The sequence below is a fragment of the Capricornis sumatraensis genome, chromosome 1, assembly GCF_032405125.1.
Source record: "Capricornis sumatraensis isolate serow.1 chromosome 1, serow.2, whole genome shotgun sequence".
Classification (NCBI taxonomy): domain Eukaryota; kingdom Metazoa; phylum Chordata; class Mammalia; order Artiodactyla; family Bovidae; genus Capricornis; species Capricornis sumatraensis.
Window position 1 is genome coordinate 81,200,415 of NC_091069.1, and position 19,690 is coordinate 81,220,104.

Below are 19,690 nucleotides of genomic sequence, written 5' to 3' on the forward strand. Positions count from 1 at the left end.
GTTAGGCTAATAGAAACATTTATAACTACATTCTAAGAAGAAATCAGTCCTGGGATTTCTTTGGAAGGAATGATGCTAAAGCTGAAACTCCAGTACTTTGGCCACCTCATGCGAAGAGCTGACTCATTGGAAAAGACTCTGATGCTGGGAGGGATTGGGGGCAGGAGGAGAAGGGGACGACAGAGGATGAGATGGCTGGATGGCATCACTGACTCGATGGACGTGAGTCTGAGTGAACTCCGGGAGTTGGTAATGGACAGGGAGGCCTGGCGTGCTGCAATTCATGGGGTCGCAAAGAGTCGGACACGACTGAGCGACTGAACTGAACTGAACTGAAGCAGAAAAAACACATTCACAAAAATTGACCATAGACTAAGTTGCAAAGGATATTTTAACACATCCCCCATCCCCAAATAATACATAGACCATCTTCAGTCACCACAATGCAATAAAATTAAAAATTACAAACAAAATGATAACTGAACAAAACACAACAAAAATCCCTCAAACCAATCATGTAACTAAAAATGTAAACGCATTTGTCAATAATACAAGTAAAAGAGACTGCAGGACCAGAGCCCAAATTTCCAAATAACTAGTACAATTCATGATCTAGCCCTCATGTTTGTTCTTAAACAGTTGCCGAATGAAAGGGAGGGAAAGCGGGAGACAGACAGAGACAGATCAAGGTGAGCTCAGATAGGATCGGCTGGAGAAAAAACTTCTGTTCATTAAGAGACTGTTAGCAGCAGTCAGACTTAGTAAAGCCTAGAAGCATCTACTGATTTTAGTGATCTGGGCAGGCAGCTGCCATCCAGGGGAGACCAAAGCCAGGCACCAGCAACCAGGAGAGGCTCTGATGAGCTCTGGTCCTAAGGCAGAGACGGCTTCTCACACCATGGTGCAATGAACTTCTGTGTGCAGAGGGGAGAGATGGCTGCTATGAGCAGGTAAGATCCAGAAACTAGAAGGAACTCATGGGTCAATAGCTGGAAGCAGTCCAGATGACCGTGACCAAACAATGCCAGAACACATAGATAAAATTTAAATTGTTGAAATTCAAATAAAATTTGAATGGTTGAAAATCAATAAAAATTGATTTTCTGAACATTGGATCAAATGGTGCCGAACACCCAAGCTAGGAGGCTTGCCAATTGAATGGACATGGTGTTTTATCTATGCAGCACAAACTAAATGGCGTATTTGACAGAAACCATGTGGCAAATTATCTAGCCTGTATTTAAGGTTCATTTCGATGGTTTAGACCTCAAACAATCAATTGTAGCCTCAATTATCCATATTGTTTGACTAGTTAGGTTAAAATGAGAGTGTGTTTCTGTTTTGTTAATAAGTTTATTTGTATGTCTTTTTTTTTTAGATTCCACATACAAGTGATATCAATTGACATTTCTCTTCATCTGACTTACTTCACTCAGTATGACAATCTCTAAATTCATATAAGTCCGTGCATTATTTTACTCTTCTAATGGCTGGGGAATTTCCCATTGTATGTATGGACTACGTCTTCTGTATCCAGTCTTCCGTCGATGAACATTTAGGTTGCTTCCATGTCTTGGCTATTGTAAACAGTCCTGCAATGAACATTGGGGTGCATGTATCCTTGCAAACCATATTTTTCTCCAGACACATGCCCAGGGGTAGAACTGCAAGATTGTATGGTAGCTCTATCTTCAGTTTCTTAAAGAACCTCCATACTGTTCTCCTCAGTGGCTGTACCAATTTACATTCCCTCCAACTGTACAGAAGGGTTCCCTTCTCTCCACACCCTCTCCAGCATTTATTATTTGTGGCAGTTTTGATGATAGTCATTCTGACTAGTGTGAGGTGATATCTCATTGTAGTTTTTATTTGCATTTCTCTAATCATTAGTGATGTTGAACATCTTTTCATGTGCCTCTTGGCCATTTGTATGTCTTCTTTAGAAAAGCGTCTGTTTAGGTCTTTTGCCCGTTTTTTTTTAATTGGGTTGTTTTTTTGATGATATTAAGCTGTTTGTAAATTTTGTAGATGGTTACCAGGGGCAGGGGAAGAGTAGTGGGGAGGGATAGTTAGGGAGTTTGGGATTGGCAGGTACACAGTGCTATATTTGAAACGGATAACCAAGGTGAACCTACTGCATAGCACATGTAAGTCTGATCAGTGTTATGTGGCAGCCTGGGTGGGAGGGAACTTTGGAGGAGAATGGATACATGTATATGTATGGCTGAGTCCCTTTGCTGTTTACCTAAAACTATCACATTTTTAATTGGCTATACCCCAATACAAAACAAAGAGGTTTTAAAAAATATTATATAACAAATGGGAAAAGAATTATAAAAAGAATAGATGTAGGTATATGTATAACTGAATCACTTTGCTGTACACCTGAAACTAATATAATATTGTTTATCAACTATACTCCCATATAAAATAAAACGTTTAAAAAATAAGATGCAGGAAAACTGTCATTGTTTTCCTTGAACTACATATCAGAACATCTGTTGGGCTGAAATCATGGAGTTTTTTGGGTTTTGCTTCCCCTTTTAGTGGGAATTCATTCATGCCTTTATCCACACACCCACCCACCCTTCCATTTAACAAACATCCAAAGCAAACCCCACACATCCTAGATCCTTGGTGTTTCACGTGTCATTGTTTACATCTCCTCTGCTTACTTGTAGATGAGAAAGATAAAGAAGATGGTTTGAGTTATTTTGGTGCCAAACAAGAGTCTAGAAAGAAACACTCAGCAAAAAAAAAAAAAAGGTTCTAAATAAATAACTAAAAAGAAAAAGGAGGGAGAAAGGGAAGAGGGTGCGTGGAGAGGAAACAGGAGGGGCCCAGCGGGGGAGGGCAAGAATCTTGCCTGCTACCTGACTGGGTTTTCATTTGCACCAGGAGCGCTGTGACTGAGGACACTGAGAAAACCCGCCCACCCTACGTAGCAGGGAGGGGCCAAGATGGGGTGCGGGACAGGAGTCGGAGGAGTTTCGAATTTCTTCTAAACTCTCCAGTCTAGATTCTGGTGTCAGCTCTGTTCCTTTCCTCTTGGCCACCACCACCTGCCCTCCCGGCCCTCTTCCAACGCGCGCAGTCTTCCCAAGAATTCTGGGTCTGGAAGAAAGAGAAGGAAGCAGGTGTCCAATTGGTCTTCCCCGCCTCCGCACCCACACAGGCAAGCCTCGCGTCTCCGCCCGCTCGCGAGGATCCAGGTTAGGCTGGAATCATCAGCGCATTAGGTTTGTCCGCCCTCCCCACCTCACCTCAGATTCCCGGTCCCACTGCCTGGGTCTGCATCTGTGAAACTCCTCGTAAATTGTGGTGTGACTTGAGTACGCCCCAAGACACGAAAGGAGCTCAGAACAGCGCCAGGCACCCTGTCTGCGCTCTGCCTGCCACCTGCGAGCGTAGGTGAGGGGCCGACCCCCAAGCCCGGCCTGGCGGGTCCCTGTCCAGCATCACGGTCTCCCAGCAGTGCGCCCCCTGCCTCTCCTCCGTCCTCTCTCCAACCAGTCACTGACAGAGCCGAGCAAATGGCACCCAACACATCTGCGGGCTCTGGCCTGATCTCTGTCCTAGTGACCGGACAGGGGACCAACATCAATCGGGGCCTACGGTGGCCGCTGTGCAACCCCGGCATTCCCAGTCTACAGATGAGGAAACTGAGGCCTCAATCCAGGGTCAGCAACCCAGTGATCAGGCGCTTGGGTTTCCAAACCCGCCTTCTCCTCCTTACAGGATTTCTTAGGGGGTCTCCCTGGGTCCCAGGCGGAAAGTCTGGGGACAAGGGGCCAGGAAGGTTCTGGATCCCGTGTCCTAAGCCTGGATCGGGCGCTCCACTCTCACGCGGGTGGGCAGAGAGCCCGGGATGTGGCGAGGGGCCCGGCGGGGCGGCACCGAGCGCGAGGTGGGGGGTGGGGGGTTCCCAGACCAAAGTCCGAGAGGGGCCACAGAGAGTCCTGGTTGTTGCCCCGCCCTTTGACCCTCAGGATGCTTATTAACCAGGCGGCCAATAGGTGGCCGGGCAGAGGCGCGCCCTTTCGACAGAGCGGAGGACACGCTCAGGAGTGCGGCTCCCGGGAGACCATGGAGCGCCCAGTGAGAGTGAAGGCGTGGGTGGAGGAGAACCGGGGCTCCTTCCTGCCCCCGGTCTGCAACAAGCTCCTGTGAGTCGCACGCACGCCCCCACCCTCCTGCCCTCTGTTCTCACTTCCCTGCCATCCTCCAACTGCTCCCCTCAACCTCCGAGTTCCTCCTCCCAGAAGCTTGCAGAAGGGGGATGCCGTCCTCGTGATGATCACAGGAGGGTGAGGACGGACTGTTACGGGTTTCCCCACCCTCTGTTCCTCTTTTTGGTGACTGCGTGGAGACGACGGGCCTTGTCGTCTGAGGAAGCTGGGTGACCTACCGAGACTAGAGAGATGCAGGTGCTAATAGCCCTGCCTTCCAGGGCTGAGAAGCAGCGCTCCAACCCCAGCTGCCTCTCAGAAATTGGGGGCCGGGGAGGTCGATACCCCAGAATTATAGTAGAACCGAGGTCTGGGAACTGTTCAGTGTTACACCCCTACTGGGCCCAGGAAGCTACAGGCGGAGGATGAAGTCAGGGTCAGCTCCTGGGGCAGGCTCTCTGGTGCTCTTCCTGGCCCCTTCTGCAGCTGGGCGCACACACAGACTCCCACCAGGCCTCCCTAGCCACCTCTGCCCCCAGCACCCAACAGGGCTGACCCTGGTCCGGCAGTCTTCCTCCAGCTGAGGCCTCAGGCCCTCCCTGTGGCCTCCTCACCTCCTCCCCCTCAGTCACCTGGGGTGTGGGGCCTTCTGCGCTCCCAGCTCCAGGGTCACAGTCTCGCGTTTGCTGGGTCCACAGAACATCAACAAGGTAGCTTTTCAAACCGCCCAGCTCCAGTCGCTAACACCTTGACTAGTTGGAGACTACCAGGCGTTTTCACATCGTCTCATGTAATTCTCCCAGTAGCCCTATGAGGTGGAATTTTTTTTCTTAATATTTATTTATTTGGCTGTGCTGGATCTTAGTTACAGCACTTGAGATCTGTGGCCTGCAGGATCTTTAGTTGTGGCATGCGAGATCTAGTTCCCTGACCAGAGGTCGAACCCAGGCCCCTGCCCTGGGAGCATGGAGTCTTAGCCACAAGGGAAGTCCTAGTCCAGGGCAGGGAATCTTAACAAGGAACTTTGCCAATGTCACAAAGCTAGTGTGGGGCACGGTGCAAGCCCATGCAAGAGTTTGACTCCAAAGTCCACCCTCTTGTGACTGCGCAATACTGCAGTAACAGTCAACATCCCCCACCCCCAAACCTTGTCTCTTCTAGTACTTTTGTCACCCCCAACTCTCTCCTCCACTTCATCTCTATCCTCAGTCGTCCACCTCTCCCCCTCATGGTGACTCACATTCACCCGCTCCTCTCCAGCCCCACGCCGCTGCTGTGGTTCCACCCTCATCACCCTGGGCACTTCCAGGCTGCAGCAGCCTCCAGGCCCCCACCGCGCTCTCCAGCACTGCCCTGATATTAGTAACCACAAAGTGCAGGTCCTCCCCTCACTCATTCAGCAGATGTGCGCATGTGAGCACCAACCACATGCCAGGGACAGTTCTGGACCCTGGAGATACACAGGAAGAAACTGGCGGAAGCCCCTTCCTGGTGGAGAGGACATTCTGGTGGGAGGAGGCAGCCAATACGTAGAAACAAACAAGGGGTGCAGGTAGGCAGGCAGGCAGACGTGGTGAGCCGCAGAGCAGAACGCAGGGGAAAGCCCACTAGGGCTGCTGTGTCCCCTCGTGCTGGGAGGGAGACGCTGCTCCGAGCTTCTCCTTGATCCAGGAGGTTTGGCTGCAGTCTTTGCACTCCTTGTCGTTTGCAGCATCACTCTGCTCTCTGCCTTTTTCTTCACATGGCATTCTCCTCATGAGTGTGACTGTGTCTAAATCTTCCAGTCTTCCAGACACCAGTCATATTAGGTTAGAGCACTCCCCCCACCCCCATGCCAGTATGATCTCATCATAGCTTAACTAATTACACCTGCAATGACCCTAGTTCCCAATTAGGTCATATTCTGCGGTACTGGGGTTAGGATTTCGACATATGAATGAATATAAGGCAGAGAAAACATAGGAAGCTCCTGGAAGGTTGCTTTTATTTATGTGGCTGCAACAGATCTTAGTTGCTGCATGTGGGATCTAGTTCCCTGATCAGGGATCAAACCCAGACCCCCTGCATTGGGAGCGTGGAGTCTCAGCCACTGGATCATCGGGGAAGTCCCGGGCTTGAGGGTTTTGAGCAGAGGAAGGACATGGGCACACACACGGTCACAGACACACACACACAGACCCTCGGATGCACACGCAGATGGAAACGGAGACTCGGGGACAGTGCCACAGAAATAGCCTTCTCCCTCTCCCAAGTGTGGGCCTCCTCCAGACCCCCACAGGCCCCTGCAACCCTCCTGTTCTCTCCCATGAGCCAGTTGAGGACCTCACCCCCCTCATCCATTGCAGGCACCAGAAGCAGCTCAAAATCATGTTCGTGGGGGGTCCCAACACCAGGAAGGACTACCACATCGAGGAGGGTGAGGAGGTAGGCCTGGGGACTGCCCCCTCCCTTGACCCAGCCCTGAGGGAGGGTGACTTCCCCTGCCGGGACCAGAGCCTGTGGATGAGGGGGAGGGGGGCACAACTGAAACCATGGTGCGGAACTGCTGCCTGGAAGTTGTGGGCACCAGCGACACCCTTGATAGCTCCGTCCTCGGAGGAGCCCCGCTGGGGAAGCCACAGGAAAGAGCCCAGGCTTTGCGGGTGTGAGAGGCTCCAGATGTTGGGCATCAGCCCCCGGACACAGGGGCCATCCGTGGTCCAAGGGGATGCCCAAGTCCCCTCACCCCCAAACCTGAATAATGCAAGATTGGCCTCCAAAATGGGACCCAGATGCTGAGAGGGACCTGGGCGCTCCACTCTGGTCCCAGGAGCCAAGTTCCTGGAGAAGGGTTAGGACTGGGAGGGCCCCCTCCTCATCTAGAGGGCGCAAGGCACATCAGTTGCTGGGAGCTATTTGATGAAGGGGTGCGCAGGTGGGAAGGGGGATTTGTACTGAATACCCTTTTGTACCTTGAATTTTGAGCTGTGTTTCTGAGTGAGTAACCAAAAGTAAATCAAAAGTAAAAAGATGGGTCCCCTTGAGAGACATAGATGGGTTCCCAGCTCTCAGAATCTCTGGTGGCAAAGGATCGTCATGATTGGGGGGCGCCTATCTTCTCGGAGGACCTGCTGCTAGGGTTCAAGGTCCAGGGTTCAGCTTGCTCACCAGACTCCACCCCACCCACTCTGGTGGACGAATATCCACTTAGGGGTCTAAACCAAGCCCTGACTGCTGGCTTGCTAGCTCGTGAGGAGGGATGACTTGAGCAGGTGTCTCACTCTGGAGGGACACTCAGGTGGCTGGGAGGAATTTGGCTAGAGGTTGTTTTTGATGGCTTGGTTCCGCCTCAGGTGAGGGAGAGGGCCAGCCACAGGTCAAACCCTGGAAGCCACAGGACTGTCAGTGTGCTGTCCCTGTCTGTCCTCACCCAGCTGGAACAAAGGAGACTCCAGGGGCCAGGCCTCTTCCCAGTGAGGGAAGGGAAGCCACTGAGCTGAATTTTTCTCCTGGCTGAGCTCAGGCCTCTGCCTTTCAGGTGCCCAGGCTTCAACCACCACACACGTTCCACTTAGCCCATTCCTTCCCTTGGAGTGAAGAGGTGCAAGAGAGCCTGGGCTGGGAGTCAGGTGGGCCTGGAGTCTGCCTCTTACCAATCATGTGATTTGGATGGGCTTCCTTGATAGCTCAGTTGGTAAAGAACCCACTTGCAATGCAGGAGACCCCGGTTTGATTCCTGGGTTGAGAAGATCCCCTGGAGAAGGGAAAGGCTACCCACTCCAGTATTCTGGCGTGGAGAATTCCATGGACTATATAGACCATGGGGTTGCAAAAAGTCAGACATGACTGACCGGCTTTCACTTTCACTTTCTTTCACCTCCCATCACCAGGAGGCTTCTCTGGTGGTAGCGGGATAAAGAATCCACCTGCCAATGCAGGAACTGCAGGAGACTTGGGTTTGATCCCTGAGTCAGGAAGATCCCTGGAGTAGGAAATGGCAACCCATTCCAACATTCTTGCCTGGGAAATCCCATGGAGAGAGGAGCCTGGTGGGCTATGGTCTACAGGGTCACAGAGTCGGGCACATCTGAGCACACCTGCACACCACATCTCTGAACCTGCAGGAGTTTCCTTGCAGCTGATGGGGGACCTCAGCCCTGCCTGGCAGAAGGATGCAGTGTGTATAGGGTATGTGCACAGAGCCTGGCACAGAGCGGAGGTGCCTGGGTTCTCGGCACCCTTAGCCCCTCTCTGGCCCCGCCTGCCTGTAAGGCCTTTCCAGGCTGTGCAGGCCAGATTTGATTCAGCAGCAGCTTGAGCCGGTACAGTTAATATTCTAGTTAGCCCCAGGCCCCAAACATCATTTACTTCCAAATAGAGCATCATTCCTTTTGGATTGCCTGTGGCTGTTTGGGATATTTTGCTGTTCAGGATCTGCACTTCTGCTGATGAGGCCTGTCCCTCACCATAGGTTGTGGTATTGTTTAGTTGCTCAGTGGTGTCTAACTCTTTTGTGAACCCATGGACTATAACCCACCAGGCTCCTCTGTCCACAGAATTTCCTAGGCAAGAATACTGGAATGGTTTGCCATTTCTTTCTCCAGGGGATCTTCCCAACCCAAGGACTGAGCCCAAGTCTCCTGCATTGACAGGTGGATTCTTTACTGCTGAGCCACCAGGGAACACCGCCCCCCCGCCCCTCCACCACCCACCGATGACCATAAAGTGAAGTCGCTCAGTTATGTCCAACTCTTTGCAACCCCATGGACTGTAGCCTACCAGGCTCCTCCCTCCATGGGATTCTCCAGGCAAGAGTACTGGAGTGGGTTGCCATTTCCTTCCCCAGGGGATCTTCCTGACCCAGGGATCGAACCCGGGTCTCCCGCATTGCAGGCAGACGCTTTAACCTCTGAGCCACCAGGGAAGCCCACCCATGACAACGCAGGCCTCTAAAATTCCACTTCCTTTCTATGTTTTTGTTTAATGGCCACCAACACCTTGTAGCCTGCCAGAAAGGGCTTGACTTTGGCCCAGCCCCCCACCCCCACCCCAATTCCTGTTTTCCCTGATGTTTGCAGGGCCTAAGGGCTACAGCCCTCTCTCTAGAATTCTCTAGGCTCTTCCTCCTCTCCCTCCAACCATGAAAGGACATCTCCCCACATACATACACATAGAGGTTTTCTCCTAGCTGAAGGGGTTTGAGGGAGTTGGCAGAATTGTTCCTTAAGAGAGACTGATAGGTTTTTTCTTATTTGTTTTAAATAACTTGCATGAATTATATTAAATAATAAGAGTAAAGATTGTTTATTGTAGAAAATGTGCAGAATACAGAAAAGACAAATGTAAATATGTACCTCATTCATAATCCCACCACTCATGGGAGCACCATGAACACAGCCTGGTTTACACATGTATTATACACTATGTAATTAGAATTCTCAGACACAGTCTAAACAATAACAGTAAATAGAATCCTGCTGGTGTCATTTTGAATCTTGCTTTAATTGGATAACTTTAGCATTTTTCCATTTTACTGACAGTTATGCAAAAATGTAGCTTTTAATGGCTGCATAATGTTCCATTTTGTCTCTATCATAAAATAATGTGATTTCCCCTGTTGTTATTATTAGCATTAGTTTTGCTATTCTTTCCATCACTAATATTAATAGCTAGAGATTACTGAGTGCTAACTATGCATTGTCTATTTTTGTATACAGCATCCTGGACAACATTCTGAGTAGATACTGTCATTTTATAGATAAATTAATGGAGGCATAGAAAGACTAACTGAATTGGCCAAAGGCCCATGGTGACTGGCTGAGCTGAGGACCAGGTGATGCCTTAAACTACCACACACCGTGATAAAACAGCCATGTATGTCCACCACAAGGCAGGTGCATTTCTGACTTACTGAAGCCACTTTTCTAGAGATGGAATGACTAGGTCAAGTTCCCAGTTTCAGCATGAAAGGTCTGGCATTCCAGAAATCCTTATAGAGGCATGAGCTGTGAAGGCTCTTTCTGCCCTTTGCCAAATTGCCCTTCAGGGGTGTTGTGTCAGCTTGCCTGTGTGTCAGACTGTAAAGCCACATTTCTCTAGTTTTCCTGAGCCCACTTTTAGTAGACTCTGGGACAAGAACCTCTATCTCCTCTAACTCCTTACATGATGATAGTAATCGTTATTATTAATAACAATCCTTCAACTATTTGGCTGGGGTCTTTAACACCCATGCAGTGTGTGACTGGTAGAGAGAAAATGTGTCTTCCTCCTCCTCCTCCCAGTGCCATGGGCGGTCTCAGTAAACACATCAGTTAGGGACTTAGGGTGGAGGAGGGCAAGCACAACAGGAGCCCTGCAGCGCCACCGGGCTGCACCCCAGGGAGACAGCAGGAAATGAGGGCTTCCATCCCCAAAGCCCCTGCCACCCCCACTCCAATATCCCAGCTCCCAGCACTGAGCCCAACATCTCCATGGCCAGCCGATGTCCAGAGGGGTTTGGACGCAGCCCAGCCCCTTTCCAGGGCTCACTGTGGCCAGAGGAGCCAGCCCTGGCTCCAGAGCTACACTCAGGCCCACACGGCTGCTCCAGGACTAACTGTGTAAAACCTGGGGCAAGTCACTTCACTCTCTGGGCCTCTCTTTTTCTTTTTTGCAGAATGGGGCTAACAATATTTTTGGAGGTTGTTATAAAGAGTTCTGATAATGTTCAGGCACACCTCAGAGATAGTGCAGGCTCAGTTCCAGACCACTGAAAGAGAGCAGATATTTCAATAAAGTGAGCCATGTGAATTTTTTGGTTTCCCAGCGCATGTAAATATTTATACCATGCTGTAGTCTAGTAAGTGTGCAATTGTATTATGTCTAAAAAAACGATATATATACCTTAATTTAGAAATAATACTGTTGGGAAAATGGTATCAATAGATTTGCTCAGTGCAGGGTTGTCACAAACCTTCAGTTTGTTAAAAAAAGAAAAAGGCAATATCTGGGAAATGCAATAAAGCACAGCACAATAAAACAAGGTCTGTCAGTCACGTGCTGGCCCAGCCCCGGGGACACAGTGAAGGGGCGGTTCTCCTTACCTGGGTAATGGGTCCCTAAATTACCCAGTGGGCATCTCAGCCAGCCTCCTGCCCCCGAGCCAGACACCACCTGTGATGTCCTGGGTACCTTGGTCATCACTTTAACGTCAGAGTATTAGACGCTTGTGTCCCCAGCATGTTTATCTACGGCCTGTGTCAGGGGAGCTGGGGCCTCAGGCAGGGGTGACCAAGCTGCTCATAAACTCTGAGGCTTTCGGGAAGTTTCTCAGGTTTTCTGGCCAGAACTCAGGCCAAAGACCCGGAAGAGGGAGTGGGGAGGTCAAAGCCTGTCCGCTGTCCTGTCTCACAGGTATTTTACCAGCTGGAGGGGGACATGCTTCTCCGAGTCCTGGAGCGAGGGAAACACCGGGATGTGGTCATTCGGCAGGGAGAGGTGAGGCTGGGCCCTGGAACAGGAGCCCACAGTGCCCACTTTCCTGGCTTTGGTGGAGTCTTGTCTTCCCAGACTTTCCTGCCCTCCTCCCTGCCCGAGCTGCCTCAGCCCCATCCTCAGGCGCTCCCTCATGCCCATCTCAGCCCAGCCTGACATCCTCTCTGGCTCCTGGGGTGGGGGCTGGGCCGGACCGTGGTCAGCTGGGGAGGCCCGGGGCGCTGCAGCACTGAGGTCTCCGTGGGGACCATACACTTGCTGGCACCTTGTTCCCACCCATGCAGATCTTCCTCCTGCCTGCTGGGGTCCCCCACTCGCCGCAGAGGTTTGCCAACACAGTGGGGCTGGTGATTGAGCGGAGGCGGCTGAAAACAGAACTAGACGGGCTCAGGTAAATGGGTCAGATCTGGGGGTCTGGGGCAGAGTTAGAGGGGAAAGGATCCTAGGCAGACCCAAGAAAGCCACTCCACCACCACTGAGAGGGTTGGTAGCAATGGAGATCCTGCATTTGCTGGCGGATGGGGAGGGATTTGGGTAGGTAGCAGGGTGGGTCTGATGATGCAGGGGAGGGTGTATTCTCTGTGATCCCCTGGAAGCCCATTAACCTGATACCTTATGGCCAGGCCCAGAACGAGTGGGATCTTAGTTCCCTGACCGGGGATCACAGCCACACCCCCTGCATTGGAAGCACAGAGTCTTAAACACCGGATGCCCAGGGAAGTCCCAGAGCCCATGCTTTCTGCACTGAAGTCTGCTGGGGGAGGGCCGGGGCCGGGACGCCAGGGCAGCCTGGAACACTGCTGCTTCTCCCAGCCTCCGGTTCCAGAGTTTAGTCTCCATTAGTGCGGCCTTCTGCTTGTTTCTCCACCCCAGCTCATTCCACACTCAGCGCTGACATTTGTATAACATTTGCTAACTGTCGGGCACCACTTTATGCTTATTCCTTTAATCCTCACAACACTCCTATCACCTTATCCGGCGGGTACTGTTATCATCTCTACAGATGAAGAAATCGAGCCCAGGGAAGTTGAGTTTGCTAGAAAGTGGCCCATCTGGAGCTGTAGAGAAATACAGAGTTTGGGCCAGGACAGACAAGAAGGCAATGTGAGTCAGCACCTAGGAGGGGACGAACGTGGGTACAGAGACGGGTGCTCTGTTTATACAGCTGAGTTCACACCTGGTTCCAGTCAGTTACCTGATTAATATCTTCTGAAAGGAGGACTAAACCTGTGGCTCATTATTCCAAAAGCTAAGCAATTTTTGAGGTACTTTTTAACTAGGAAAATTAAAATTTCCCAACAAGCTACTGAAATCAGGATACTTTGCCCCACATCTTCTGTTATAAAGGACATTTTTAAAAAATGTTTCCCTTTTTATAATTACCAAAGTCTTACAGGTTTGCCCTTGAAATCTGGAAAAATACAAGAAAGCAAAATGAACAAAATTTGAACCACTTGTCAGGAAAAGGGTAAATTTTATAGTATGTGAATGGTATCTCAATAAAACAAAAATAAAGAGAAGACACACAGAAAAAAAGTCTTCCCACCAATGAAACCTAACAAAGCACTTTCTATATCATCTTTTTTCCATGCATATCTGTTCCTTAAAACATTGTAGTTTTATCGCAAGTATGGGTTTGAGTTTTGCTTTTGTTTACATTAAAAAAAAAAAATCATGAGTACTTCTCATACTATTAAATGCTTTGCAAAAGCCACAATGTTAATGATTGCATGCAAACCTACTGCAGAATAGTCTTGCAGAAATAGCTGCCTGGCCTTAAATGTGAAAATAAAATTTTCAGTGGGGCTTTATATGGGAGTCTTTAGTAATGGAGAAGACAGCATCTTCGGGAACATTTTTACAGCAAAGTCAATAATAGATCTTATCTGCTTTTGACCTTTAATAAAAGCCAGGGGCTCAACATTAAAATGCCACTCTGAAGGCACTTCCTGGAGGGCATTGAGGTCCAGTTATGAGGCTTTCTGGTAGCCAGCTCCATCCCAGGATAGGTCTTAGCGTGTCAGGCGGGGTGGACGCACTGTGTGTCTATGAACCGTTGTCTGTAAGCAGAACCACTTCTCTTTTTGGGAGGAGCTTAAGAGCAGAGCTGGCCTGGTCCTGGGACCTAAGTTTGGGGATTAGGCATCCAGTCAGTAAAGGCACTACCTACACAGGGTCCTGAGGCCCGGCCCCAGTGCCAGATACTCCTCAGGCCAGTGGAGTTGCCTGCCAAGCTGGGCTGGGGGCCTGGGTGGGCTTCAGGGAGTCTTGTGTGCATGCTCAAGTAGCTCAGTTGAGTCCGTGGGTTTTGTGGGGTCTTTGTGGCCCTGTGGATTGTAGCCTGCCAGGCTCCTCTGCCCATGGGGTTCTCCAGGCACAGGGAGCCTGCTAGAGACATATGGTCCTTCCTCTGGAGAAGAGACACAGCACTTTGCTCTAGTTCTCAAAGGCATCCGTGATCCCAAAAGGAGACAGACCCCTCCCATCTGGGGGGCATCTGTGGCATGCTGGATCCTTGGGGTTTCGTGTGCTCTGACCTAGACTGCCAGCAGGCAGGTGGGAATCCAGCTGCAGGGCCAGAATCGGACTCAGCCTCAGCTTCTTCTTTTGGAAAAACACTTGTCACTGATGCTCTCTCGGCTTCTAGGACTGTCTCCAGTCCTGTTTTGGCCACTGACAGGTTGTGTAATCCCTGCCAAGTTGCACAGTTCCCCGCTGAACCTCAGAGCTCTATCTGCTTGGTAAAGGGTCATGTTTGGCGAACATGGAAGAGCTATGGGAGTGGGGTGGCTAACAGCCCTCCCACGCTGGGGCCACACAGGGCCTCCAGGGAGAGCCGGGTGTGGGTGGGCGCATCGGCCACTAGGTCGCGCTAACAGGATGCAGCAGGTGGTCAGCTCCGCGGAGCCAGCCGGGCCCAGTCATCCACAAGCAGAGCCAGGCCTCAGGGACGCTGCCCTGCAACGCCCAGGTGAAGAGCTGGGTGCCTGTCCTTTGTTCTGGCAGGTACTACGTAGGGGACACCACAGACGTCCTGTTTGAGAAGTGGTTCTACTGCGAGGACCTCGGCACGCAGTTGGCCCCCATCATTCAGGAGTGAGCCCCCAGCCCCTGCCCCTTGCTCTCCGGAGGCCCTGTGCTCTGGCTGGGGGCAAGCAGACCCAGCCCAGCAGGGCTCTGGGGGCGCATCCACCAGCCTGGCGTAATGATGCCCAGGATTTAGGGAGAAAGTCTGCCCCTCCCGGGATGGTAGGGCCCCAGATTGGAAAGCCCCTTGCGGAGTGGGGGCAGGGGAAAGGAGGGTGGATATGCAGCAGATCACGTGAGGGCGCCGTGAGTGTGTGTGGGCTCCTGCACCTCGGAGTGTATGTGTGTGCGTGTGTGTGTGTGTGTGTGTGTGTGCACACATATGTCTTTAGCCCCCTTCTCCTCCCCCTTTGTCCCTGCAGGTTCTTCAGCTCTGAGCAGTACAGAACGGGAAAGCCCAACCCTGGTGAGGCCCCTGGGAACCATCTTTCTCTCTCTCCCTCCCCCGACTTTTCCCAGGGAAGTGTGGGTCTTGGCCCCGGTACCACAGAGTCTCCTTTCGAGTACTCTGCCCTGTACTCAAGTCACAAGAAGATGGTATGAAATATACCCCCACATGGCTACTTGGTGCCTGGGCTGGAGACAGAGCCCGTTCCAGTGACTGGGAGCTGGGACCCCTGGGAACCCGGCCTGCTGGGACTGGGTGGAGCCAGAGGACACTGACCACATCTGTGCCGTGGGTGCAGACCAGCTGCTCAAGGAACCACCATTCCCCCTGAGCACACGATCCGTCATGGAGCCCATGTGCCTGGAGGCCTGGCTGGATGGCCACCGCAAGGAGCTGCAGGCAGGCACACCCCTCAGCTTGTTTGGGGACACCTATGAGAGCCAGGTAATGCAGCTTTGGGTCACCCAGGGAGTCAGCCCTGGGTAATGGAACTAATCAATCACACATGGACACAGACACACTCATACACAAACTCACACTCACAGTCTAGTTGTGGACACAAGCATAGGCCTTCTTGTTTCCTCCCTGACTCCGAGAATGATGGCTTTGCTGTGAGTAGAAGCCCATGGAGGCTACATGGTCCCCAGCAATCTTTCTTTGCCTTCAGAATAGGGATTAGGGGGTTGCCCAATCCACTGAGGGATTCCTGGGAGTCTGGGGTCATCCCCCTGCCAGGACCTCTGGGCCTTTGGCCAATCATAGCCTTGGGAGCCGGGAGGGAGAGAGATATTTGGGGGTGAGGGTTAGGTGGAGAGTTGCACAGAGACCCAAAGCTGGTCTCCCTTCATTCAACATTTACTGAGTGTCTATTATGTTTTAGGCTTTAGTAGGAAAATAAGATAGAGTCACTCCCTCAGAGTGTGTATGGTCTGATAAACGATCGCCATGATCATGTGATATGTTCTGTGGTAGAGAAGCTACAGAAGTCATAGGACGATAAAGGAGGAACCAGGCTGTGAGGGAAGACAGCTTCCTGGAGGAGGTGATGTCTAAACTGAATCTTAAACCTATTGTAGGAGTTTGCAAAAGGAAGAAAGGGAGATGGAAAGTGCATTCGAGGTGAAGGAGAAGCCTGGGTAAAGGCACGGAGGCTTGAAACAGGTTGGCACTGAAGATAGCTGAGGCTGGGGAACCAGGACAAGGGAGTAGGCAGAAGGCACAACTGCTAGATGGCCAGAGTAGCAGGCAGTGCCCATGTGCTGGCAGCTCCCCTGGGCTGGGCAAGGTGCAAGGACTATGCTAGAGACAAGCGAATTTTATCTAAGTGTGGAAGCAGGACGGTGATCAGACTGGAGTGGTAGTTCAGAAAGATCACTGTAGCCTGTGTGAGGCCCAGACCAGCAGGGCAAGTGTGGCAACGAGGAGACCTGCCAGGGGGCTCACACTTGCTCGTGCTCTACAGCTGGTCACTGTCACGTCCCTGGGAGGCTGCCTTAGACACCCCTGTGGAGGGACGCTCACTGGGTGCAGACCTGCCCCAAGAGGCCTGGCCAGCTCAGCCCTGAGCTCCACAGGGCCATGAGAGCCAGCACGCCCCACCAAGCCCCTCCCGCCCGTTCTCTCACCCCCTCCTCCTCCCTGCTTCAATTCACTCCAGCAGATAGCTACTGAGGCCCACTCAGGGCTGGCAGGAGCATGGCCCACACAGCGGTTGTGGGCTTCCAAGGTGATAGAGGTCCAAGAGGCTCAGCCTCCCTCTCCCTCTTGCTCATCCCCTCTCAACTCCCTCCACCTCCTTAGGTCAGACTCCTGGCATCACACAGAGGAAGGAGGAGGGCATCCTCTGGGGCTCTGCCCTTCGCCACGTTCACACACGAGCCTAGTGTCTCCCTGGTAGGCGTGCCTCTGTACCGGTCAGCAGTAGTTGTGTCGAGTGTCAGAGGGAGCAGATGTGCACGTGCGTGTGAAGGGCAGGCACGTGTGACCCCCAATAGCAGGTGGCTGGGACGGGATCGGGGTGGCAGGGCCTGTGGCCTGGGCAGCCTTCCTCTCTAAGACCAGGCCTCTGCTCTGCATACGCAGAGGCTGCGTTGTGGGCCCCCCACCTGGCCCACACAGGGCTGGTGTCTGGGGGCCAGGTTCAAAGCCCTCTCCTGCATGGGGCAGGATGCACCAGAAAGACTCGTGTCACTTCCCACCAGGTGATGATCCACGGACAAGGCAGCAGCAAAGACCTGAGACGGGACGTGGACGTGTGGCTGTGGCAGCTGGCAAGTGGGGTCTGGGGAGAGGGTGGCATGCCTCCTGCCTGCACCTGGGGACCGGGCTGCTCTGGGGCCTTGGATGCCCACAGTATGGATCAGTTCCCAGGGCCTCCTTGCCAAGGCTGACTCAGGGATGTTCGGACAGCCGCTGTGGCCCAACAGGCTCCATTTACTTCTCCTACTCCTCTTTCCCAGGAGGGCTCCTCAGTGGTGACGATGGAGGGACAGCGCCTGAGCCTGACCCCTGATGACAGCCTCCTGGTGCCAGCTGGGACTCTGTGAGTCCTCGGGGAGGATCTACCCCCTGCCGTGGACCTGGCCTCCTTTCCCTGGGGCCCCAGCCTTATCTGACCCTGCCTACTTGCATCTCCACAGGTATGGCTGGGAGCGAGGGCAAGGCTCCGTGGCCCTGTCTGTGACCCAGGATCCCGCCTGCAAGAAGTCCCTGGGATAACTGATCCTCCCACTGTGGGCCCAGAGCACCCACCCTGGCCAAGGAACTCTTCCAGCCCCACTGTTTCTACGTACACCGCTGCTCAGAGACTCAGCATCCCCTGGACTGGGCCCTGGAGACGATCATCACCTCTTCTCCTCCTGTCCTCTTGGCTAGGCTGCCAGGTTCCTGGGGGCCGCAGCTCCCCTTCTCCCCTAACAGCCCTCAGCCCACTGCCCTGCGTGGTTCTGCCAGGTGGACTGCTGCTGGGGGCCGGCCCCTCACCGCCCTCCATCCACAGGCTCAGCGCAGCTCTTGCCTGCCGCGAAGAAGCCCTCAATAAAGGCTTGCTGGCCGACAGGTGCCTGCGGGTCTGCACACACACGGCCTGTGGTCTCTGTCAGACACTGAGTGCTCCTATGACTGTGTGTGTCGGGGTCTGGGCACCAGCTGACCATGGGCGTGTGGAAGGTCTGGGATCGAGCCCCCTGCGTGTTTAGAGAAGTGCTCGTGCTGTGTGCGCCCCTCCATGCGTGCTCCTATGCCTGTCCTGGGGGCACAGCTGAAGTCTCTCTGCCTCTTTCTCACTTTTTCTTTTTACATAACTTTAAGAAATAGCATCTGTTAGGATTTTTCTCCCCAAGAACAGAAATGATTTGTGCTCATTGTAAAAAAACGTAGAAATACACAAAAACACAAAATCCCCTGGGTGGAGTTAACCACGGTTAATACATGAAGGTTGTGACGAGCCTCCGAGGGGCTTGGTGGTGGGGGAGGGCCACCTGGCCCCCTCCCCCTGCCTCCCCCTCACCATGTACAGGGCCCCATGGGGCCCAGGAGTTTGCGAGTTGAGGATGCAGCAGTGGGTCGAGATGAATCATGGAAGCTGCAGCAGGAGATTGGGGTTCAGTATCCTGGGGCTTCAAGGAGAAGTCGATGAGGGGTCACTTGCTGGGGGAACTGAAGCTATGTCTGGATGAAACAGGTCCCTGGGTAGAGTCTAGGCTTCCTCTGGAAAACCTGGGTTTGAACCCTGCCTCCCCTATCCCTGCCTCCCAGCTCACTGCTTGGATCCCCTCCACTGACAAACCGGCAAAGGAGACCCTGACTTTGCTGAAAGACCCTGAGGGGTGTCCAGACCTTCACCCACCACCCCTCTAGAGGACTTGCTCTCCTGCCACACTCTAGGGCAGTGACACGCTCCTCTGTACAGGAGCTGAGGAGGGAACATCAATGTCGCAAGAGGCACCCCCAGGCAGTGTGCCCAGATGGCCACAAGAAGGGCCCCCTAGTTCCAAGGATGTGTCTAATCCAAGACAGAAAATCATGAAAATTAGGTTCCCTGTTTTTCTGACCACCAACTCTGTGCCAGGGGATTTGCCAGAAGTTTTTACAGAAATGACCTCATTGAATCCTTACAACTGTCCAAGAAGGTGGTGGCACCACATTTTACAACTGAGGCTTAGACAGCTTTGGAAGGCAGGCAGCTCTGTTTCCAACCCAGGCTTGTCTGCATTCAAAGCTCAGGCTGGTGGTCCCACCACCCTACACCCTATCTGCCCTCAGCCTTGGCCAGTGGGAGCCCAGGGCAGGGGAGAGGCTTGTTGGGGTGTGTCTGGGGAGAGGGGCCGGCATCCACTGTCCGAAACCCCAAGACTCTAGACTGAGCTGGCAGCACGGGGCCTTCTGCTGACCACAGCCATTTGGCACAGGGGCACCGGGGCAGGGGAGGGGGAGTCAGATCGTGGAGCCTGGAACCATAGCCTTTCTTGGTGCTGTCCCATGTTACCCCATCTCTGCCCACAGGCCTGGCCCCATGGACTCATGGGAACACCACACAGTGGGAGAGCAGGATTTAGACCTTGTCTGAAACCAGCCCTAGCCCCCTGCTCCCCTC

The 19,690-nt window shown here is 52.6% G+C and overlaps 1 protein-coding gene across 1 annotated transcript; it reads left to right on the forward strand.

The window, feature by feature from the left end:
• The first annotated feature begins 4,005 nt into the window (after window positions 1-4,005).
• HAAO (3-hydroxyanthranilate 3,4-dioxygenase) lies at window positions 4,006-18,356 on the forward strand. The gene is made up of 10 exons (XM_068971526.1): window positions 4,006-4,166; window positions 6,515-6,593; window positions 11,541-11,624; window positions 11,906-12,012; window positions 14,628-14,717; window positions 15,071-15,114; window positions 15,395-15,540; window positions 17,298-17,366; window positions 17,556-17,638; window positions 17,736-18,356. Exons 1-10 carry the CDS (start codon window positions 4,087-4,089, stop codon window positions 17,812-17,814), a joined length of 861 nt encoding a protein of 286 aa, XP_068827627.1. The 5' UTR covers window positions 4,006-4,086; the 3' UTR covers window positions 17,815-18,356.
• Window positions 18,357-19,690: the final 1,334 nt, after the last annotated feature.